The following is a 25,498-nucleotide window of genomic DNA, read 5'->3' as shown; positions in this document are numbered from 1 at the left end:
CCTAGGTGTTTTTAAAACACATAGACGCTTATGTTTAAGATATTTCTGGCCGGGTATGTACAAAGACATAGAAAATTTCGTAAAATCATGTGACGTATGTAAAGCATATAAACATTCTACACAAGCAGTCCCTGGTTTGATGGGGAAACCAAAGGTATGTTCACGTCCCTTCCAAGTAGTGAGTTTGGACTTAGCGGGTCCACTTCCACGAAGTAGGTCTGGATACACATACCTGCTAGTAATAACGTGCGTTTTCTCTAAATACACTCTACTATTTCCGTTACGCCGCGCAACATCAGCGTTGGTGGCTAAAAACTTCGAAGACGGGTTGGTCCTGGTACATGGAGCGCCGGAGACGGTAATCCTGGACAACGGAACACAAATGACCGGTTCCGAGTTCAGGAATGTCATAAAGCGCTACAACGTGCCAAGGCTTCACTATACTCCTCGTTACACTCCGCAAGTAAACCTGGTAGAACGCTACAACAAAACAATTATGACCGCTGTAGCGTCGTATGTAGAAGAGGATCATCGAACCTGGGACCTAAATCTAAGAAAGATCCAGTTCGCAATAAATAGCGCGATAAATGAATCGACTGGGTTTTCACCGTTTTTCTTAGTACACGCCCGTGAGCCAGTGATAAACGGAGATTTCTACTTAGATACGCAGAGTGAGTACAAGGTAGCTATGCCACGTGATGAATATGCTGGGAAGTTTGGATGCATGGAGGAGATTTATGATAGTGTTCGCAAGAAACTTCTAGAGGCACACGCTAGGAACGCACAATATTATAACCGTAGGCGAAGAAATGCTAGATTCGCAGTAGGGGATTGGGTATGGAAAACCACATATACACAAAGTGACGCGCAAAAATTCAAAATGGCAAAGCTTGCTCCTAAATACGAAAAGTGTAAAATAGTCAAAGTATTGTCACCACTAGTATACGAACTAGAGAGGAAAGACGGTACAAAAATAGGCTCTTGGCATATTAAAGACCTAAAACGGTAGACTAACTCATATATTCGTCCATAAAGTGTATAAATACTAAGTTAGGTACTTAAACACACAAGAAGAATGGTAAAGTACACTTATAAATACAAATAGGTTACTACAGTTTGATAGAGTGATGAATGAAAGGTCAGTATAAATGATGAGGTAGGTGTGTATTAGAAATGGATGGATCAAGTTGGATTGGGTTAGTCGGAAATTCCTGAAAGGTGATTAGAGAAATATTATTATCACGCTATGAACAAAATATAGTTCGTGAGATATTTACTGTGCTGTGTTTAACACAGAGACGCTTTGTTCCCAGAGATCTGTTAGCAATCGTTGTGCTAGGAATTATTCCCAGACTCTGGGCATTTATTATGGAGTCATATGAACTCATTTCACATGGAGACTCAGTCCCATGTTGGTATATGGTATAGTGATAACATGTATTACAGTTTGAAATAGGCTGTGTTAGATCAAGCTGCATGAAGCAACAAGATCGTTTATGATATTTTCATAAGTTATTCTCCAGTAGTGTTGTTTAGTTTTAGAATTTCTTATAGAGTTAGGTGGGCGTAGTTTAAAGAAGATAGTGAATAATTTAGGTGATTGAACCTAACATTATAATAGGTAGCCGGAAATTATTGTTATTAGTTGCCGACGAGCAAAATAGATAGAGTTATTATGTTTGCTATTATTTTATGAGAGTATAAATTCAAGATGTAAAATAGAACCAGGCATTTTTGTTACAGCAAAGGGAAACCGGAACAAGTATCTACATCAACGTTAGTTATAGTTTAATTTTAGGTATCATCGGTATTTAGGTATATATATTTTTTTTTCTTTTACTTATATTTTCTTTATGTAGTTTAGATGAGTGTTTTATTCCATTATCAGTGTTAGCATAGAGTGTTTTTTTTTTTTATAACGTCGTTACAGATGATTGCTTCTTAGAGCGCTGAGGGCAGCGAAAGTTTTTTGGTAGCAAAAAACTTCTACTATTTTGGGGGGTATTGTAACGTCGTGGATTTTAATTTTGGGTGGTCAAATTTGGAATCTCTAGGTTTGTTTCGAAAGGCAGCGACATCGATGAATGTCGTAGAGATTACGAGGTTCGCTGCTAGATGGCGCTTATATTAAAGTGCTCAGACAAATAAATATGGACAAGTAGTTGGAGCTTTATAATCTGTATATAGACTTAATATATGGTTAGAGGTATTCCACAAGTAACGAAAGGTATGGAATCCGAAACCGACTTTAAAAACAAATGTCACATATTATCTGTGCAATTTGTTGATTGTACTCTGTAAGAAAGATGAATCGGTAACTTTATAGCTTTGCTATTGGTGAGGTTTTTTATGAAGAAAGTCCCGTTATCTTCTCGTTATATACTCGGGCACGTTCGAGTTTTTTCTTTTGGCTGGCTGAAATTTGGAGACATGTAGTTGACTTTCCAAAACATTAAATTTACTTAGAGGCAGTGATGTAAGATACTTGGTAAGACTCGAATTTATATTTGGTTAGCATCGTGATTATCGAATTTTGTTGTGCTAAAGAGACAAATTCTTGCAGTTCCGGTCAACCATAAAAATTTCCCGTGAGATGTTAAGATGGCTACCTACTGGGAACTAGGGCGGGATATCCTTTTAAGGTACTCGGTTGAAATTGTTTTTTTTCTTTGTCCGGCGTAGGTCAAACTTTAGTGACATGTGCTAACCTCCGTATTTTGTTACAGGATGGGAATGTAATATATTCTGAACTTAACCTAACCTATATACGTGACCTAATGTAATCACCCTTCTTCTTAATACAACCACGTTATTATGTAGAAACGTAGATTGGTTGTAGACATTTGAAACGCCGGTTCTGAAACCTTTGGTCATTCTTGGAACATTTTTATGGAACCTGAGTTGACTATTACATTTAATCATTTGCACGCGTCGAGTAGCATGCTGTTAGCGGCGTAAATCTTGGAGGTTCGCTGGCCGCCAGACAAAATGACGGACGGATGAATGCAACAGCAAGGTCAGCGACCGCGTGGTGTCAGCTTCCATCATAAACGTCAGGTCGTACCTATTCTTTCTTTTGTTAAATGGAGTCATGCTAAAACTTCTATTTTTATATATTGTTTTTTTAAAAGGATGCGTTACATTAATTGTTGGTGGTGATTCGGATATACTGTTCAGATTACAATAAGATTTAGAGATAACTAGACCTCTTTCGTGAGTGTTTAAAATGCAACGTGTTTGTTGTCCCTTTAGTATAAACGTGTGTAATTGCTAAGCGAACTTAAATGGAATCTTCCTTGTGGATTTGGCTGGTAGCGATGTGAATTCATAACTTCTAGTGCGTTGTTCGACGGACCCACTTTAAATACCTAGCCGTGGCAGTGGTTTGGTCAACAAAAATCCAAACGCTATATCGACACCATCTAATCCCCAAGGATTGGTATAATAAAACAAATATTTGAGATAACCACTGTTTATTTACAAAGTATGTACAAAGTGACTTAACATTTAGGAAACCTGGTTTTTTTTATGTAATTTAACCCATTAATATTTTGTCCTTTTAGGGTTTCTCAAGGGTTTAGCATTACTTTTATATTGTAAAAAAAAGGTTCATCTAAAAATATAGAAGCCAAATACCGGTGATTACTGTAAAAGTGTTTTTTTTGTTTACTTAACCCCGCATCCTCCTACGGGTATAGATCCGAAAGCCAGAATCTCGGTGGTAACATTTGAGATTCTGGTCTACAAGCTGTATGTTTGGCTGGTGACGCACTAGAAATTTCATCCAAATCGTTTCACAAAAACCGGCACAAACAATAAGGCTTGCAATATGTATTAAATAGGTTACCTAGTTGTTAGATAAAGTATACTTTTCAGCTCAGAAAAAGTGAGTCGGAGCAAACCGACAAAACATAATAAGCAAGGTTTTGGGTATATTTACTGAGTATCTCCCATGAAATGGAGATATTTTTTTTAATCCCCGACGTAATATAAGATTGTATTTTGTTAGTTTGGCGTATTTGTCGTATATTTAGCTAAAATTGATAGCTATTTCATTCATGATTTTAACGTTTGAAAACTTATTATTAATATTATAATGAATATGTAATTACTGTGTTAATGTTGTAAATTGTTGTGTTAATGTTTATGAATGTATAATTACTGTGTTATAAACACTGTGTTTTTACGGTAAACTAAGGTTATTAATTATACATAGGTATCACAACATACATGGCTGGCCCAAACCGCATTGGGCCAGCGTGGTGGACTATTGGCCTAACCCCTCTAATTCGGAGTGGAGACTCGAGCTCAGCAGTGGGCCGAATATGGGTTGAAGATGAATGATGATGAAACATATTTATTTTTCTTCAAAATACAAAAATCCTTACCGTCCGTGCAATTTAGTCGTACCATGCGTTGAACGATTACCTAAGCGTGGATTTTATACTTGATAATTATATTTTTGTAGTATTAACTAATGAAATTTTTTTTTTTTCAAAAAAACGTCGTAGGCTATAGTTTAACACCTTATTCTCACTGGAACGGGAATTACGCGGATGAAATCGCAGGGCCTATGTTAGTTAACTATGAAGTTATAGCTACTCGTACTATCCATCTTAACCATCACAATTCAGAGTTTAAGCAATGATTAACTCTACGGGATTTCCCTTTAAACTGAATAATACTTACTGATGAATGACGAAATGGTTTTTTTTGAGTTCATCAACTTTTTCCTTATTGTCGCATACATTAAAGTCGTTATTAAAACGTTAAGACTTATTAGTTTAAAAGGCTATTAGCCGATTAGGAAAAATAATATTAATAAAACTTACTCTTGTAAAAATAAAAACCGTGACCATAAATTTACAATTATTTTATTGTATTTTAAATGTATAGAAAATATCGCATTTTCTTTCGGTGCAAAGTAGCAAATAACATCTAAGTATCTAAAATTTAAGCGAAAGCGAAATATCTACAATTTTTGAAAGATTTTAATTGTACCCGCGTGGTTCTCGTTCTAGTAGGAATACAGGTATAATATATAGCCTTTCTCGATAAATGGACTATCTAATACTGAAAGAATTTTTCAAATCGGACCAGTAGCTCTGAGATTAGCTGAGATTAGCGCGTTCAATCAAACAAACAAACAAACTCTTCAGCTTTATAATATTAGTATAGATTACTATAGTCTCTAATGGGTAATAAACATTAATCTCTTTTACATAAAAATGGAACCGACTTTAATGGCATATTTCAGTTATTTTGATTTTAATCCAAAATTACTAAATCAATTCTCATGAAAATTAAATGGGACTCAGACAAAAAAGAATTTTCAAAATTGGTTAATAATTATCTTAGTTATGAGGTAATAAACATTAAAAAAGAAAAGAACATTCGCGTTGAAGTGAGAACGTCCTCCTTTTTTTGAAGTTGGTTGAAAGCAGAAACCTACGAGGCAAAGTTACTTGGCTTATATTTACATGCCTCGTAGAGCCCAATAATCCATTGGAACGTGTTCGAAGCGCTAATAAGTTTCGCGCAAAATGCGCACGGGTTTTACCCAGTTTCATTCACTTAAAGAGAAAGTCGAAATGTTAAGTCAATACATTAACATTGTGGTAAACTCGACGACATAGCGTCACGTCTCTTAAGGTTAAATGATAATTTTGCAAAAAGAAACGCTTATTTTAGATGCAGCGAGCAAATTCAAATCTAGGAGTGTTAGTTGTTCGCTAAAACTAAATTGTAATAGATTCGACTGCAGCAAATACATATTTTGTTTATTATGAACCAAAAAAGTTTATCAACAGAGTCTTAGGCGTACACAGGTATACTGAAAATAGTGAGTATGGATGGCACTGATTTTGAATTAATCGTTAAAACAAAACCTCACACCGATATTAAAAGTTAAAAGCGTTATAGGGTAAGAATTTCTGGTCACTGCTTACACTTAGACACACACTTAGACCTTGGTAAGATTTTTTTTTTATGACAGGTTTAGGTTGTTTTTTTTAGTTAAATATTATTTATTTTTGTTAGTCTACAAGTCAGTTCCAGGAAAACTGTGTTTCAGAAGAATGTAGTCATAACATATGAAAGACTTCAACGCGTGCAAAGCTCGTACACGTGATAGAATACCTACGAAGCTTATAAGCTAGTGCGATACCTATACCCTGCAGTGGCTGATATGATGATGAAATTAAAAAAAAATTAGATTTATATGGTGAGAAACTCAACACTGCACTCAAATCTAGGTATACGTGCTCTTGAGTTAAGTAACGTTAAATACGGGCCTAAAATGTTAGTAAGCAAGTTAAAATCTTGTAGAAGTACAGCTATATATATATATACACACTGTTCTGTGTACAAATTGAGGGGATTTAGAAATACAAAATACCTACCTACTAAGTTCACCTGAGCCGGTGAACTAACCATTTAGAGAGCAATTTCCAACATCAGCAAAAGAGGTCGTCAAGTACTTTTATTAAAACTAAAAATTATTTTTAGTAACAGTAAAGTGTAAATGCGAGGTGAGTGATAAAAAAAATCAACGAAAATGTCAATACTTATAATAAATTATTTATATCCTTCACCAGTACAAAGCCCTTATTGGTATTAATCATAGGTTATTGAACTTCATTCCACAGACTTGATCCATTACTTGCAATACCTGTCCTTTGTCTACAAATAGTTGAGAAGTTGTTCCCTTAAGGATAATTTATGGGTTCTCGGCGCGAATAGCCTGCGGGGAATCACCTTACGAGTATTAAATATAAAGACATAAATGTATTATATTTTACTCACTAGATAGCTTCAATCTACATGCCAGTCGTATATTATGAGACACTTATTACTGTATACTAGTACGTACGAGTGTATGTATTTTTTTTTATTCTTTACAAGTTAGCCCTTGAGTACAATCTCACTTGATGGTAAGTGATGATGCAATCTAAGATGGAAGCGGGCTAACTTGTTAGGAGGGGGATGAAAATCCACACCCCTTTCGGTTTCTACACGGCATCGTACCGGAACGCTAAATCGCTTGACGGTACATCAAACTAACTAGCCACAGCCGAAGCCTCCCACCAGCCAGACCTGGACAAATTAAGAAAATCTCAATCTGCCCAGCCGGGAATCGAACCCAGGACCTCTGTTTTGTAAATCCACCGCGCATACCACTGTGCCACGGAGGCCGCCACGAGTATATGGCAAATATTCTTAAACAAAAAAAACTCTAGAGCCGCAGACATACAATTGTAAATTGGCCGACTATTATACGACTACCTTACGCAATTATAATTTACACCGCGGGAAGAAAGCTACTGTTGGAGCGTAGTCGGTTTGAGACTAACGGCAAGGTGGGTGCCATGTTGGTGCGAGCAAGCACCACACTAACGGCAAAGGTGTCAGAGGTTTGAATAAAATTAACTTGTAATTTTTCCAAGAACCAAGCCCGCTGCCATGGACTAGACTCTCAGTCCTCATTCGCACGAGAGTTGAAAAAGCGACACGTTAAAACCCAGTGCTGGGGCTTTTATTAACGTTGTTAGTTTAATTCATGATCTATTTCCAACGCCCAAGATTGGTAACACTGTTCGAAAAAAAGCGCCGTGTTTTAAAAACGTTTTTTTTTCGTGTTGAGTAAGTGCCGATGGCTCCATGTGGGACCACTGCGGCGTCACCGAGGGGTTTGGGGGAGCGCAGAAGCATCGCTTTTTGAGACCCGAAGGCTGAAATAAAGATAGAGGACGGAACGGCTCTCTAAGGGCGTCTCCTATGAGACTCGGACCTCGGCTTAGAGGGCCATTCGGGAGGGTGTAACCGTGATCTGAGTGAATTAGTCCGGACGCCCCCGAGATCGTGAACCCCACGTCCCGGTAACGTTAGATATCGGGGATTTAAAAACGCTGTCGTGTGAACATATACTTTGGAATGCATTTGTTGTATTTGAACGCTTTTTTAACGTCCGTTAAAAAAAATCTCATGCGAATGAGGGCCTACACAGTCGCACTCACTTAACAAGAGATCGCAGTTAGGGTACATGTCATTAAATAAAAAAAAATGATAAATAAATGATCAGATAATTCTGAAACTGTAACATGCTGACAGGCAAAAATATGTAGGTTACCGCGATAACTTTTGACCGTAATACTTTTGGCGAATGTACCAATCAACAATTGAATGATATCGATCTACAGGTACGCCTTTTATATTGGCATCTCATCAGATGCCCGCAAATGGGCCCGCGTACCAAATTAACGGTAAATTAATATTTTTAAAGGTATATTTAACAGTACTCAGTCGCCATCTCACTTGATGGTAGATGATTGTGCACTTTCTGATGGAAACAGGCGCAAGTACCTTGGTGCTCTTTTAGTGTCAAGAATTTTTGCCATAACATTGCCATAACTCAAACGTATATATGACATGAACATTACCTTAATTACGATTAAGCATTGCCTATGATAATTGTTAAATAATAATAAATCAAACCTTGTAAACAAAATATCAAATGTACATAAGTATGTACCTAGTTACCTATTTAAGATAATAAGGTACCTATCTAACTAAAATAATATCATAATTTAATTTGACAAGTTAATTACATTTATTTTACTATAAAATAACTAAACATTTCTAAAAAAACTAAGCAGGTCATATATCATAGCAGGTTATAAATAAATTGAATTGTAATTATTTTCATTTTGCTTTAGAATTTCAAAGACCTACAAACATATTTTAGGGCATTTATTTACCTATTACTGTGCCTATCTCGTTGTGATCACCTCCGAGAATGTCGCTATACCTACCTAAAGGAGTAACATAGTCAATTCATTCCGAACATATAATTACAATGTAGGCAACAAACGCATTTATCTAAGACAGTATTTATTTAATAATCACGTAATAATTTATCTCCAGATATATTTTATACTAGCTGATGCCGCGCGGTTTCACCCGCCTGGTTACCGTTGGAATACGGAGATAATATATACCCTATAGCCTTCCTCGATAAAAGGGCTATCTAAGCAAACAAACAAACAGACAGTCTCTTCAGCTTTATAAAATTAGTTTTGATTCAAAATAACTAGACACGACTGAAAGGTACCAATTATAATACCATAGGCGTCGAATTGAGATCCTCCTCTTTTTTTTAAAAGTCGATTGATAATGAGATGATAACATAACCTCAAAATAGCTCGACGGTAAGAGCGGTCGGACTCATCACCGACGGGTGGTGGTTCGATTGTCCCGCCCCGTTGGTCTATTGTCGTACCCACTCCTAATATTTTGGTCAATTATTGGTCATAATTAAAAAACCGGATAAATACGAGTTGAACTCGCGTGACGAGGGTTCTGAACTTTGTTAATCTATCTATCTATGTTGTTATGTTTTTGAAAACTGACCTGAAATTGTTAAAATTATACCTATACACTAAAAGTGACCTTTATATTCAAAAATTTTATATTTCTGAGGTTTTCCGGAAATCTTCAAGTAAGCTAACTTATGTATTTTTTTCAAAATTTTAGGTTTGGTAGTTTCGGAGAAAAGGTAAAGGAAAGGGGGAATGGTCTATTTGCTTGAATATCTTGAAACTATCTATTTCAAAATTCCAAAAAAAATATATATTTACGATCCTCTTACCGAGCTCGTTTTTTGTTCAACTTTCCATCTTACCCCCCATGAATGCCCCCCATTTTAAAATTGTATCTATTCACGATACATCCCTGTATTTGGATCACCAGAATTGATATGTGTACCAAATTTCAATTGGATTGGTCCAGTAAGTACATTAGGAGAAAACAGACAGACCTTAAAATGTGAGCGAGTGAGATTATAAGGGTTCCGTTTTTGTACTATGTACGTTCAGAATCCTAAAAAGATAACATGGCAAGCATTCTTTAAAAAAATATATATAATATGTAAATCTTTGTTATATAATAGGTATGTACAATGTACATATTATACCTATGTTATGGTCCGATTTCAAAAATTCTTTCACCGGTAGAATGCTACATTATCGGGGAGTTCTATAGGCTATATTTTATATTGGTATCATATATATTAGCCGAGTTAACACAGTTTTTGTGATACAGGTCGGACCGAAAATCCTCTTAAGCAGACTTATTCGCATGCGCTGCCTTAACCATTGTGTAAAAATGAAATTAATGTATGGAGGCTTCATGTATCTTAAAAGTTCCACAAAAAAGTCCGCGACACCATATATCTATCTTCTATATATTAGCAGATATAGTACCTTTTGTGTTTTAAAAATTATTAATTTTATATACTTAGGTTTACGTCATTATTTATACAACTAAACTTTAACCCTTATTAAAATAAATCTATACTAATATTATAAAGCTAAAGAGTTTGTTTGTTTGTTTGATTGAACGCGCTAATCTCAAGAACTACTGGTCCGATTTGAAAAATTCTTTCAGTGTTAGATAGCCCATTCATCGAGGAAGGCTATAGGCTATATATTATCCCCGTATTCCTACGAAAACGGGAACCACGCGGGTGAAACCGCGCGGAGTCAGCTAGTGTAAGATATGTAAGGTGTGATTCTTTTACTACTTATACCAGAAAAAAACAGGGCTGTATCATTTAACTCTGGTTTAGATACTTAATTATGCAGGTTACAAATTTTACAAATAATATTACTTGCTAAGTTATATTTAATAAGTAATATATTTTAATTAAATACTTTAAGTATAATATAATTTAAAATAATAAATTTTTATACTTTCCTATTTTGTACAATTTTATTGGAAAAGAAACCTAAGTTAATGGTGATGAGCTTTTAAGCATTTTTTTACCTTGGATACAGCCAGTAATATAAAGTCAGCCTGTAGTGTTCGTGTATATATACACCGGTAGTGGGGTAGTGTTCGTGTATATATACACCGGTAGTGGGCGAGAGCGGCCAGCGCCCGCCGCGCATGCCGCGCCCGCCGCGCTTGCCGCTCCCGCCGCGCATGCCGCGCCCGCCGCGCCCGCCCCGCCCGCCGCGCCCGCCCCGCCCGCCGCGCCCGCCGCGCCCGCCGCGCACGCCGCGCCCGCCGCGCCCGCCGCGCCCGCCGCGCCCGCCGCGCCCGCCGCGCCCGCCGCGCCCGCCGCGCCCGCCGCGCCCGCCGCGCCCGCCGCGCCCGCCGCGCTTGCCGCGCCCGCCACGCATGCCGCGCACGCCGCACACGCCATTGCCGCAGCCGTGCCTGCGCCCGCAGCCGTGCCTGCGCCCGCAGCGTACGCCATGGCTGTACCCAACGTGGCGTCGCCTGCCATGGCTGCGCCAGTGTACGCTGCGCCGGCGCACGTCGCGCCTGCGGTGGCTGCGCCTGCGTGCGCTGCACCTGCGCACGCCGCGGCCGCAACAGTGGCCGCGCCAGCGAACATAACGCCCGCGCCCGCCATGACCGCGCCTGTGCCCACGCACCACGCGCCCGTGCACCACACGCCCGCGCACCACACGCTCGCACACTCCGCGCCAGCTGCAGCTGCGCTCGCGCTTGCCGCACCCACCGTGGCTATGCACGCCACGCCGCCGTCCACATGGCAACCGGTCCTTGCGCACCCTGCGCTACAGCTCACGCACACTTACGTTGCGCCGCCAGCCGCGTGGCCGCCGTCAACCGCGCGTGCCGCGCCACCATACACATGGCACCAAGCTTTTACCGCGCCGCAGGCCTCACATGTATACACGGCGCCGTCAGCTGCATGGCTGCCGCCAGGCACGCACGCGACCCCACATACCACATTTCCGCCATCGACCGCGCACACATATGCTGTGCCACAGACGGTGTCCGCACACAACATGCTGGCACAGTTTACTGCACCAGCCGGAGAACATACACCCCGTCGAACGAAGACCACAGAACCCATTGTCATGGCAATGGAGACATCACCGGTGACGCAGGGATCACCAATGCTGCCAACGCAATCTCCCAGATCTGCCAGATATCTCGTGGCCCAACCACACATCCCTGTTGGCCGCTTCCCATCCCCGCCACAAAGGGCTCAAAAAAGGAGCATGCCGTCCACCTCCCCTAGTTCACCTAGGGAGACTGGACCGGTAGCACCCACCTATGCACGGACCGTGCAAACGCCACCGTCGACAGCCGCCTCAACGAGCGCCTCGCCGTACACAACCAACTCTGCCGCCTCCCCACCCACGCCCGCCGCCGCCGTGAATACCACCATCCCGGGCTCGACCGCAGCAACCGGAGAAGCCAGCCAAGCGCAAACGCAAATGCCGAAGCCACCAAGCAGCAGATACCCCCCTCTCGTAGTGGAGGTGCTGCCAGACTGGCCAACACACTTCCGAGAACTGAAGCGGTTACTTGGGCACACCCCGAACGGACGCCCTTTTGGCAAAGGCGTCCGCTTCCTGCCAAAGTCGGACCAGGAGTTCCGCGCCATACAGCGCTACTTAACGCAGCTTGAGAGTGCAGCAGGAATATCCTGGTTCTGCTACTCGCTACCAGCAGAACGTAGTGTTAAGGTGGCAATACGCGGCCTGCCAGCAAACACGGAGCCGGCATTAGTGGAGCAGGAGCTGCGCGAGCTCGGGTATGTCCCGGAGCACGTGCGAGCGATCCCAGCTCGCCCGGGTAGACCGGGATGCGCTTCCCCACTGGCTGAAGACCTGGAGACTCAAGGTCAACGTGGCAAAAACTCAGGCGACCTACATAGGGCGATCTCATCTACCGCCCCCGGTGTCGCTAATGGATGAGACTGTCGAATGGTCCCCGACGGCTAAATACCTCGGGGTGACCATAGACAGGAATCTCTCCATGCGACAGCACGTGAAGAACGTGGTCACGCAGACGCGTGCCGCACGTAGCCTCCTGCACCCTGTGCTAGCGTCTCATCTGCCTCTCCGTGCGAAGCTGGGCGTCTACAAGGCGTACATCCGCACGCGCCTCACATACGCTGCCCCGGCGTGGTACGCGCTGGTCTGCGAGTCGGGTCGCAAGTCGCTGCGAGCGCAGCAATCTTTAGCGCTGCGCACAATTACAGCCGCCCCACGCTACGTACGCAACCAGGTCATCTCCAGAGACCTGAACATCGAGAGCCTGGACGATCACATTCGCCGCCTGAGCACCTCAATGTTCGCACGCGCCGACGGAGCGCAATCCCAGCACCTGCGAGGGATCGCGCCATACCATCGACGACCACCGGACGTACGAGGCCTGCCACGAGACCTGATCTCATGAACCCCCCAGACACGACCGCTCCCTCGCTGCTGGCTGACGGGCGCACTCCAGCACACATCTGGTGGGCTCCACCTCGCCGAGCAGTGAGAGAAGCCTCACACAGAAGACCATCACGCCGCAGCTCCGCAGATCGCCGGCGACCTGCGCAGGCTCGATCGCAGCGCGGCGTAACACACCGGATATGACACATCCATTCTGGCACCATGGACCGCGACAGTGGTCCCACCCAGTGACCCGCCTGTAGTCGCAGGCGGCGTTTGCAACCACCGTAAGAGGCCATCGCCGAGCCGGTAACCCCGAGACCCGTGAGGGTCTGCGTGGATGATCTCTCGAGAGCGGCCAGTCTATGGCTGGCATCGAGAGGAGGCGGACGTGTGCAGCTGGCCATTATAGTGTAGTGGTGAGACGGTGACTTACTGCTATTACGGTAAGGACAAGGGACCTTACAAATGGCGACGAGGTAAAAAAAAAAAAAAACTGTAAGTAGTTATAATTATTATCCGTAAATTGTTGTGTTCTGTTACTTGGTAATTGGCAAAATCGCTTGCCCAGACTACGGACCCGGTTCTTGCCTGCCGGTCTGGTTTGCAGCGATTGAGCTTAAACTAAGTCGCTGTGTAGACTATGGTCTAGGTTACAGCGACTAAAAAGAAAAAAAAAGAAAGAGAATAAGTAAAAAAAGTAAAATGAATACAGCAATGCGGTTAGTCAGTTTTATTTTTGAAAAGGACAGAAGGTCGAAGTAATAATTATTCTTTTAATACTGTTGAATAAATTTAATGTTGTTTATCAAGACATTGTGTGATGATAGATAATCAAATGACATGGCATTTTATGAGTGTACAAGTGATAGACACGTCGTAGCGTGGCAATTTCGTTAAGTGGGCAAGTGATAAGCCAAATAGCTAAATTAGTTACCTTCGTTGAGTCGAGCGATCCGTAAGCCGGGACAGTATCCCGCAGCGATAGCTGGAATAGACATATTCCATTTTGTGGAGTACGCCTTGCCGATTTGCCTGCTAGACTGTCAAGTTCACTATACCTGAGCTGGTACGGCCAGTACGGTAAGACAAAAGTTGTTGTGTTGTTTGCCAGTTGGAGTGACGGTCTTACATACATTACGTATTTACTAAATGACGTATACAGGAATTTAAATTTATTTATCGTCACATCAAGTATTACCCTCAAAATTAAAGTTTAATGGGTATCGATATTCGTTGCAGGTATCACATTGTACAAACTTTATGATAAACATCGGGTATGGCCATAGTAGTTCTAGTGTGAATTAGCGTTTGAATAAGCGATAGCCTTGTCTCAACGTTTTATAATGAGGAAGGCGGTATTCGTGAGTTTCAACGTTATTTAATGGTGGTGTTAAGAGTCCAGTATTACAGCGATAGGTATACGGTGCTACAGTACACAATTAAGTGAAAGTAATTAATTGAGTGAACAAATTAGTGATTAGGTAAATCGCTATAGATACTGAAAAGTAGTAAAATTAATAAAATAAGGAGTCGGTTGTGCCATTTAACGGCGGTCAATCTCGGACTGATTTATTAATGTTTTATGTTTACCCTCATAACATTTCAGCTAATACATTACAAACGTGATCTAAAACTAAAACCATGGTTGATGGTTTGTATAATTTGAAAAGGGATAGAAGTTATAAACGTTAAATGGTCAAATGTAACTTTTACGATGTTTTACATAATTTTAATGTTTATCAAACGTAAGCATAATAAATAAAAAATACTCTTGGGAAGTATTACCCAAGTTACATTGTGTGATGTTAAATACATCAAAAATATCCAATGGATAGCCAAACTTCCCAGTAGCGTGCACTTCATACAGTCATTAAAGTACGGCATACCCATGCCACTGAGACCTTCACATATATAATATTGGCAAGACTAAGCTAAACTTATAAGGAGTTTAATTATATTGCGAATAGTGCAGGAGTTGGCGTAATATGAAATAAAACGCGGTGGCAAGTCTAATAACTATTTAATTACAACCAACATGACAATAACAATGCTTTCGTCTTCGTCTGTTGATACAGCTTGGTGTTCTGTGTCAAGCGCATAAGTCGCCCGCGTCGATAAACATTGGCATACTGCAATTTGCGCACGGGTTTGTGCGTGAATTGAATCTATTGTGTGAAGTGTGATAACAAAATATTGTGGGTGCGGCGTGTAAATGGATATGTAGTGTTGGTATGTAAGTAAGTATGTATGTAAGTGTGACGATGGTGTGGAAAATATTAAATTAAATATTTCAAATAATAATAATATTATAAATAAATAAAATAAATAAATAATGTATATAACCTACTCGTACATCGGTCTTTGAGATAAGAAGGAGATTTGATGACAAAAGGTTGTGTAAGTTTTACTAGTGAAAGATAAGAATAATGGAGAGATTTAATTGGGATTTAGGTTGAGCAAAGCTAGTGATTTAATAAAATGTTGGTATGGGGAGTATTGTGAGGTTGTTGTAGTTGTGTCGTGGTCAAAGGGGTCACTCCACTGCGTCGTGGGTGTTGGTCCTGAGCATGACATGGGCTATGCTGTGATAGAAGGGGACGTTCAACTTGTGGTTAAGGTGGTTAAGTGTTGTGAACGCAAAATGGTGTAAAGGATCTCATAGTAAGAGACCATTCTGAACGAATGTGGACATGGAGATGTCACTAAGAGTTGCTGTTCGATGGTGAGGTGGTGCAGAATTGTTCTGTCATCGTGCAGGTGACACTCAAATAATAATAATTTGTCTTTGTATTAGGGTATTAATACTAAATCACTGTGTTAGTTTGAAGTTATAAATAGCCAAGGAACATCCGAAGTCAGGCGGCGTGTTATGTGAGCAACATTGAGGGAGTCGCTAAAAGTTGTAGTTGTTTTACATTTGAGTTATTTAGTATCATTCGATTAAAGATTTGTTGTTGAACGTTGAATTGAAATTTGTTGTCGTTTCACCCTTATGTGTGTGTTATGGTGTATTTGATAGACTTCTTAATTGATCAAGCAGATGCCATTGTTTAACCTGCAAGTTTGTACAACTTGATGAAATTTAGTTTTCTTATTTTCAAAGGGTTTTTATGATGGTGCTCGCAATGCGTTGTGAAGTGAAATTGCACAGGATCATCATTTGGTCGGATTACAACAAGCTATAATTATTGATTAGTCATTTTGCAATGTAGGTTGGTGGAAATACTTTCATCAAGACCTAGCGCAGTTAAGTTTAAGTTTTGACGCAATTTAACTATGTATAGGTGCATGATTGAGCTTAGCAGGTGTTAGCAGTGGACTGTGAATGGCAGGGAGAACAGTCCTATATATATATTAGAATGAGAAACAATAGCCATTGGTTTGAAGTCAAACAACATTGAGGCTAACAACGAATGAGCGGGTCAGCGTTCAACCAAACGAATGTTCGAAATATCATCAGCTTTGCTTTATATGTTGTCTTCTGCACCAAAAAATTACAGAAAGATAGTCAAAATGTAAGATTTTGCACCGCTATGTAAAAAAAAAAAAAAGAAAGAGAGAGAGAGGAACTGTTGAGTTCTCAGTCATCATTGCTTCCAAAGTAATAGTATTAGAAGTGCCGTCCAGTGTATTGATAAATCTGACTGCATTAGTGTCACTTGTGGTGCAGGGGGTTCAATTAGTGGTCGATCCTACGATGCTTACAGACTTTCTTACGAGTGTCATCTGTAATACGGAAATTAGTAAAAACAAAAGGTTCTTACAATGTTTGAGAGTGACTTACTAATAAAGCTATAAAATAGCGATTGCACAAATACAGATTATACCAGTGTACAATTTATTTAAGCATAATAAGCTGTGTGAACTCTCGGTGAACTTGGAAACGTCAGCAATACAAATAAAGTAACTTTCAACAGTCTACCACACACGTTTGCAACAAAAGTGTATTGAATTTGAATAAGGAACTCTTAAAGTATAAAACTGTCATCTGGTTTAAAAAAGTTGAGTTCCTACACAGCTTTTGCCTTAACTGGAACTATGTGGTACGGACATCTCTAAAACCAAACAAAAGGATGTTCTTATTTTGTGATGTTAGTAAACATACTGAAATTGTAACTTATGCCTGGTTGATAGTTACGTTCCGTTATGCGAAAATCGCTATCTTAGCGATGTCTCATAATGCTCAACAGACTATTTAAGGCGGTGATGGCGTAATTAATTTTATTAAGTTGCAGATAAACATGTGTGATGGTGCGTGCTCATGCAGACGCATGCTCATGCAGGCGAGTGCTCATGAAGGCAATGCTGCAGAAGTTTATGCAGAGCGCGGAGGACCGTGTTGTTCGCAGTGGCTCTGGTACATGCTGTGGCACTGGATTACAATGGGCGTGATGAACTCCAGACGTATGCGATTTATCTATTTTGCAGTAGGCAGTTCTCTGCCCAATGATCACACAGTTAACTGATTTGCCAGTTCAGTCCAAAAGTCAAGTCGGGCCAAAAGAAGAAGGAATCGGAAAAAGAAAAATGTATTTGGAACTTCGGAATTTCATTAAATTGAAATTGGGTTAAAAGCTACGGAATTCCATTAAATTGGAATTGGATTAAAACCTTCGGAACTCCATTGAATTGAAATTTCTTCGGAATTTAATTTAATTGAAATTGGGTTAATACAACTTTGGAATTATATTAGATTGAAATTAGCTTCGAAATTCCATTAAACTGAAATTGGGTTAATAAAACTTCGGAATCCCATTAGATTGGAATTAGCTTCGGAATTCCATTAAATTGAAATTGGGTTAATAAAACTTCGGAATTCCATTAGATTGGTATTAGGTTAAAGGCTTCGGAATTTAATTTAATTGAAATTGGGTTAATACAACTTTGGAATTACATTAGATTGGAATTAGTTTCGGAATTCCATTAAATTGAAATTGGGTTAATAAAACTTCGGAATACCATTAGATTGGAATTAGCTTTAGAATTCCATTACATTGGAATTGGCTTCGGAATTCCATTAGATTGGAATTAGGTTAAAGGTTTCGGAATTTCATTAAGTTGAAAATAAAACTTCGGAATTCCATTAGATTGGAATTGGCTTTGGAATTCCATTAGATTGGGAATAGGTTAAAAGCTTCGGAATTTCATTATATGGAAATCGAGTTAAAAATTTCGGAAAGGAAAAAAAGAGGGAGAGTATTGGAAGAAAGTGGAAGATACTTTCGACAACTTTAATCCTGAACCACATGTGGTTGGAAATCAATAGGTGGAGAGTATGGTAGGAGTAAAGGAAATATAACAATAATTAAATTTGTTAAATAGGAAGGGATGTAGTGTTCGTGTATATATACACCGGTAGTGGGGTAGTGTTCGTGTATATATACACCGGTAGTGGGCGAGAGCGGCCAGTCTATGGCTGGCATCGAGAGGAGGCGGACGTGTGCAGCTGGCCATTATAGTGTAGTGGTGAGACGGTGACTTACTGCTATTACGGTAAGGACAAGGGACCTTACACAGCCATTAACGGCCAATTATTCACACGTTTCTGCAGCGCAAACGGCAACGAAGACGTTTCATAAGGCGAGCTGTGATGCACGCAGTGACCAATACACGATCAGTCATAGTCGTGGGTGCTGCAGAAACGTGAGAATAATTTATCGTCAATGGCGTGCATAAGACTTAGTAGTTTTAAGGGTGCGCTTAATATGTATTAAAATAAAAATATTTATCATTTAGTTAGACGAGCGACATATTTACATAATGATGTAGGTATGTAGTCTATGTTTTGTAATCGCAAGTACCGACTGTATCATTTTATATATTAACCCGGTGCTCGGTCAATATAATTGATAAACTTGATCGATAAGATATCAAAAGGATATTTTCAGTTGGATTGGAAACTGAGGATATAATTTATAATCACAAGTACTGAGCACATCTATATTAATATTATAAACCTGAAGAGTTTGTTTGGTAGAACGCGCTAATCCCAGAAAACTACTATAGCCCATTTATCAAGGAAGGAGAGGAAGATATGTTTTATCCCCGTGTTCCAACGGGAACCACGCGGCGTCCACTAGTCACACTTCACATCACGCTAATATTATAAAGGCGAGAGTTTGTGTATAAGTGTGTAAGTGTGAAAGTGTGTAAGTGTGTTTGTTCCTCTTTTACGCTGCAGCTACTAAAGCGATTCGGCTGAAATTTGGAATGAAAATAAGTTTTGCTTTGGATTAACACATAGGCTACTTTTCATCCCGGAAAAATCCATGGTTCCCGCGGGATTTGGGAAAAACTGAATTCCACGCGGACAAAGTCGCGGGCGTCCGCTAGTTATTTAATAATCACAAGGATATTATGGAGATAAGATTTGCCCTTTACAGTATGTTAATTACTTAAATAGTTCCGGACATAATACAAAATTTTTAAAAGACGCAGAAATTCCGCTATATGACGCCCCGCGCTTTCATTTACGTAGTTCCCGTTCCCGTGTGAATATGGGGATCAAACATAGCCTATGACACTCGCAAATAACGTAGCTTTCTATTGGTAAAACAATTTTCCAAATCGGTCCAGTAGATCCAGAGATTACCTCCTACAACCACATAAACTTTATCTCTTTATATTATTAGTATAGAAGTCTCTATTTCCCGTGGTCATCGCACCACTCTCGAAGGGCTGGACCGATTTTGCTAAGGGTAGGAGTAAGATAGAGAATTTATAGAGTAGGGTAGGGTATGGGTAGGGAAGCGTAGGGTAGTGTTGGGGTAGTGTAGGGGTAGGGCCGGGGTAGGGTAGGGGTAGAGGTAGGGTAGGGGTAGGGTAGAGGTAGGGGTAGTATAGGGAAGTGGTAGGGTAGGGGTAGAATAGGTGTGAGATAGGGGTACGGGTGGGATAGGGATAGGATGGGGGTAGGGTGTAGGTAAGGTAGGGGTAGGGTAGGAGTAGATTTGGGGTTGGGTAGGGGTAGGGTAGGGGTATGGGTAGGGGTAGTGTAGGGGTAGGGCAGAGGTAGGGGTTGGGTAGAGTAGGGATAGGGTTGGGGTAGGGTAGGGGTAGTAGTAAAGTTGACATCGAATTTTACGCGGACGAAGTCGCGGGCGTCCGCTAGTTGTATATAAATTAAGAGTATGTTAATAGTAAAGCAATTTTGTAAAAGGAACAGGGTATCTGCGAACATTACTTTTGGAGCTACAGGGATTTAAAGGGTCAGATTTGCGGCGCGATTTGCGGCTTAGATTTGTATGGGCGTTCAAACAAAATTACTAATATCTTTGTTATTTGTGCGTTTATGTTTATAGTTCATTTATTAAACAATGTCACATTTAATGTAAGGAAGCTAAAACTGTATGAATTTTCATCTAATTACGATAAAAGATTTTTAATAGATTTTGAAATTTTGTAATCTCATTTATTTTGCAAATATCCAGACAATCTTTGCTTTTTATATATAAATTAGTTAACATTGACCCTATTTACCCGAACGTATCATAAAAATCAGTATATTTAAACCTAGTCATCATTCCCATTTTGTAAAAGGAACAGGGTATCTGCGAACATTACTTTCGGAGCTACAGGGATTTATAGGGTCAGATTTGCGGCGCTGCCGCGGATCGATACCGCGGTACGAACTTATGACGTCGTAGGTACATAATGATCCTTAGATTTGTATGGGCGTTCAAACAAAATAACTAATATCTTTGTTATTAGTGCGTGTATGTTTATAGTTCATTTATTGAAAGTTGTCACATTTAATGTAAGGAAACTAAAACTGTATGATTTTTCATCTAATTACGTTAAAAGATTTTTAATAGATTTTGAAATTTCATAATCTTATTTATTTTGCAATTATACAGACAATGTTTGCTTTTTATGTATCACTGAGTTAACATTGACCTTATTTACCCGAATGTATCATAAAAATCAATATATTCATACCTAGTCATCATCCCCATTAAGCGACTTCGGTTATTATTGCGACACGCAATCTGATAAAGTACTTATATAAATTATACAGTAATTATAAACTAATCACGTGTACGCTGCAAGTTATATAAGTTGATGATAAATTATATGAAACACGTGTTACCGTTTAATTCTTGAACTGGGTATTGCCAACAATTAATGTACATACTTATAAAGGAATTTAAAAAACCAACGTACAAAATAACTAGGAAAACTGAACATTTCCGGTACACTCGTAAAGGAAAACGGCCAGGGGGAGGTACTGTTCCTTGCACTATTACTTGACCTAAATGGATAGATTTTCCTTATTTTTTAGGGTTCCGTAGCTCAAATGAAAAACGTTACCGGATCGTATACGTTGTAGCATCACTTTGTTGTCCGTCTGTCTGTCTGTCAGGACTCTTTAACTTGGTGAAGATAGCCCTATATCTTTATCTTGGGGGCGAAAAGGTATCCAATTGAAATTAAAAGATATACCTACTTGAGTTTACGGTCCCTTGAAGCTGTGAAAAATTTAAACTTCCAAGTTAACGTGAAAAAATATACACAAACACCTGTAGGTATGTGGTGATATACAGGTTTTTATAATTTTTTTTCAAAACTCTCAAGGAAATTAAAATTCACAAGGAAGGTACGTACTTACTTCCCGCGAACCTAACTATGAAAGGCAAATAATGTCACCTATTTACAAGTATAGGGAAAAATCTGAAAACTTTACATTTGTCACACGAATCACAAAAAACATGCCTCTATGGTGGAACTGTATGGCTGTCCAAATTTTAATGGAGCTAATGTCATATTAAAAGGGCTTCATCGGCACAAGCTTAACCAGGTGTATATAGTTTTCCATTAATAACGAAGAATGATTTGTACGGAACCCTCATTCGCGGGCGAGTCCGACTCGCACTAGTCCGGTTTTTTATAACACTTATGAGGTCGTCATCAACCCATATTCGGCTCACTGCTGAGCTCGAGTCTCCTCTCAGAATGAAAGGGGTTAGGCCACCACGCTGGCCCAATGCGGATTGGCAGACTTCACACATAACACGCAGAGAGTTAAGATAATTCTCTGGCATGCAGGTTTCCTCACGATGTTTTCCTTCACCGATTGAGACACGTGATATTTAATTTCTTAAAATGCACACAACTGAAAAGTTGGAGGTGCATGCCCCGGACCGGATTCGAACCCACACCCTCCGGAATCGGAGGCAGAGGTCATATCCACTGGGCTATCACAGCTCTTATTACTTATGAGGTAAAGTATCTAAATATACACTATGCATCCCCTGCCCTCTAGTCGTTCCACCCTCTGGCCTCTAAGCGATTACTCGCATAGACGGTTCCGGATATCTACAACCAATCCATATCATTAAGAAGAAATCATCATCGTCATCTGTTATAAGTTCTATTAGGTATCTAGGTAGGTATATCAACTTTTTTAGAAGACATAATTAAGTTTTTGCTATAAACTACCTATAGATACCATATTTGTTAACATTAAGTAGGTACCTACCTACTTAACTCTTTGCACAGTTGGAAAATTCTATAGCATTAGTTATTCTATTTCAGGAACACTGTTTAGCTTTGTATGTACGTAGTAGAAACAGTAAGGTGACACCACAAACGCGTTTTTGTGTGTAAACTAAACACATTGTTGGTGATGATTCAGGAGACGTGTGAAATTTAAAAAAGAAAACCGTTATTATCCAGTCGCATAGATACACGATATATTATATATATTTTTTTATTCTTTACAAGTTAGCCCTTGACTACAATCTCACCTGATGATGTGATGATGCAGTCTAAGATGGAAGCGGGCTAACTTGTTAGGAGGAGGATGAAATGCCACACTCTTTTCGGTTTCTACACGACATCGTACCGGAACGCTAAATCGCAGTGGCGGTACGTCTTTGCCGGTAGGGTGGTAACTAGCCACGGCCAAAGCCTCCCACCAGCCAGACCTTTACCAATTAAGAAAATCTCAATCTGCACAGCCGGGGATCGAACCCAGGACCTCCCTTTTTGTTAAATCCACCGCACATACCGCTGCGCCACGGAGGCCGACAAATAATTTAAAAACATGTTTTAGCTTTGCCTTGCCTTCTGTATCACATTGCTTGTCTGTAAATTATATAATAAATCAGAAATTCATGGTCTGCCTGGTGGTAATACAATAAATACCCAGCCAAAACTAAACCGTCTTTCGAAACTATATAATATCTATAGTTAAAAGCATAAATATATATGATTTGAAACAAAGTAAATATATATTTACGAGTAGGTAACTTTATTTAAACGTTGTCTGGTAGAAGTCGCTAAAAGCAATAAGACCGCCTTTGCACATACGAGTACATATACCAACTTTTGTTTTTTTTGTGCAATAAAATATTTATAAATAAATATATAAAAATACTTTATCATCATCTCCTTACCCTTATCCCACTAAAGTGAGATCGGAAAAATATGTCAATTTTTTCCATTCGTCTCTATTACTCGTAAATTCATCATCCACTCCTTTTACACACATGTCCTCTTTCACACAATCGAACCATCTCTTCTTTGGCCTTCCTCTCCTCTTATGTCCTTCCACTTGCACATTCAACATTCAACATAAATATATAAAAATACTTACCAGTGTTACCAACTCTCCAAAATATTTATCCCTAAAGTTTGTGTCAAAAACCCCTAAAATCACCTTAATGTAGTTGTCCCCCTAAAAATATAAATTCATAATAATTTAGAAATAAAATGCTGTAATATGTTTCAAGTCTATATTTAATACAGACAAAATATTACGTCTTTATCTGAAGATTCAGATTTTTTGAAGTCATACCTACATGTTGAAAATGAATAAATTTAACAATTTTTTTTATTCAATGAAATTTGCCGCCAGTTTCCTCAAAGTAGTTGTAGAATAACTTATTATATATCGTTATAAGTCGCTAGGTCAAGAAAAAAATATTAAAATTATCATCATTTTAAAAATATCAAAAAAACCCCTGAAAGTACCCCTAAAAAATCCCATTTCATATTTGCCCCCTAAATCTGGGAAAACCCCTAAGTTGGGAACCCTGATACTTACGGATGGTAATCTAGCAGCTATAGTGAAGTTAGCTTTGACAAGCAAAGTCGACACGGGACCAAAAGGCTGCAATTTAATCGCCCCAAACACACCGTTGCCATCACTTCTGTAATCAAAATAATCCGGGCACGGCGATTGAAAGTACTGGCCGCACACACTCAAAAATCCAATAGATACAAAACTAAAGAACGCGCGATACATTTTTATTATTTATTTCCGTAAAATACGTCGCATTTTATTATCACGTAACCGATCAGCACTAACACGTGTACCTTAGTCTCCGATCAGAGTTGTACTAATGTATAACGGCCTTTGTCTTCCTTCGTAATTTTCGCATCATGTAATGTGGTACCACACCTTTCCGACTTCACAACCAAAAAATTTGTTGCAAAAACTACTAGAGATTATAAGAAATGTGTTCGAAAGTATGCAAAAATTTTCCCCTTTTTTCCGTATTTCCTACTCGTTGTGCCTTATATCGTTATGTTAACTCTTTTCATACGTAATTTTTAATACTATCGATTAATAATATTTACATACATGAAATTATTACGCCTCAGTAAAAGGATGGTCGAATATTTTCTGTACCCGATAAACTAACCATGCAAAACTATTATTAGTACGGCAGCAGTTGCCTTCACAATACATACCTACTTTTATCGTAACACGGCAAACGCGGCTAACTTTCAATAGTGAAACGAACTGTCACCATCCACATGCTATCTGAAAAACACTGTAGTCAGGTTCTCAGCTTATGAATATTAATAATGAATATAAACTCTGTATAATATGATATCTTGCTGTATCTTTCGTTTCATTTCCAAATTGGTTATCCCCAATGTAATAGCAAACATAAATATTAACATTAAAATAAAATTAATTCAAATTACGTTAATTAATCATTAATGTAACTTGAATGAGTTCCATGTAAACTTTCTTCTCCTATATAACATCTTATGGTAGTTTCAAATATAAAATGTACATAATATTTTGAGTCGCATTTTAAGTCTATAATTATAAGAATATACAAATAGCAGTTTTCGTGATTTCATGAATACCTAAGTATACAGAATGCCTTTCTTATCTCTTCATTTATCAAAAGATGAGAAGCTAATGATGAGATTTAATTTTTTTAATAACTTGTCATTGACATTTTTTTCAATTTGACTGGTAAGTCCAGAGTTTAAACAAACGATCACACAAATGCAAATTAAATAAATCAAACAGAGGGCCTAGTGGCAGTTTGATA

The 25,498-nt window shown here is 39.4% G+C and overlaps 1 protein-coding gene across 2 annotated transcripts in view; it reads right to left on the bottom strand.

Moving 5' to 3' along the window:
• The window catches only part of LOC112051571 (serine protease gd), a 45,390-nt gene extending 20,845 nt beyond the window's left edge, over nt 1-24,545 (bottom strand). Inside the window, exon 1 of one of the 2 annotated variants that reach the window (XM_052882802.1) lies at nt 24,250-24,545. In XM_052882802.1, the coding sequence (XP_052738762.1) occupies nt 24,250-24,450 (201 nt within the window). In that variant the 5' untranslated portion in view covers nt 24,451-24,545. The remainder of the gene's footprint in view (nt 1-24,249) is intronic. The other variant, XM_052882803.1, reaches the window with a different exon arrangement.
• Nucleotides 24,546-25,498: the final 953 nt, after the last annotated feature.

This window comes from Bicyclus anynana, chromosome 8, assembly GCF_947172395.1.
Source record: "Bicyclus anynana chromosome 8, ilBicAnyn1.1, whole genome shotgun sequence".
Lineage (NCBI taxonomy): Eukaryota > Metazoa > Arthropoda > Insecta > Lepidoptera > Nymphalidae > Bicyclus > Bicyclus anynana.
Note: the sequence above shows the minus strand (reverse complement) of the source record. Positions and strands in the feature narration are given on the sequence as shown.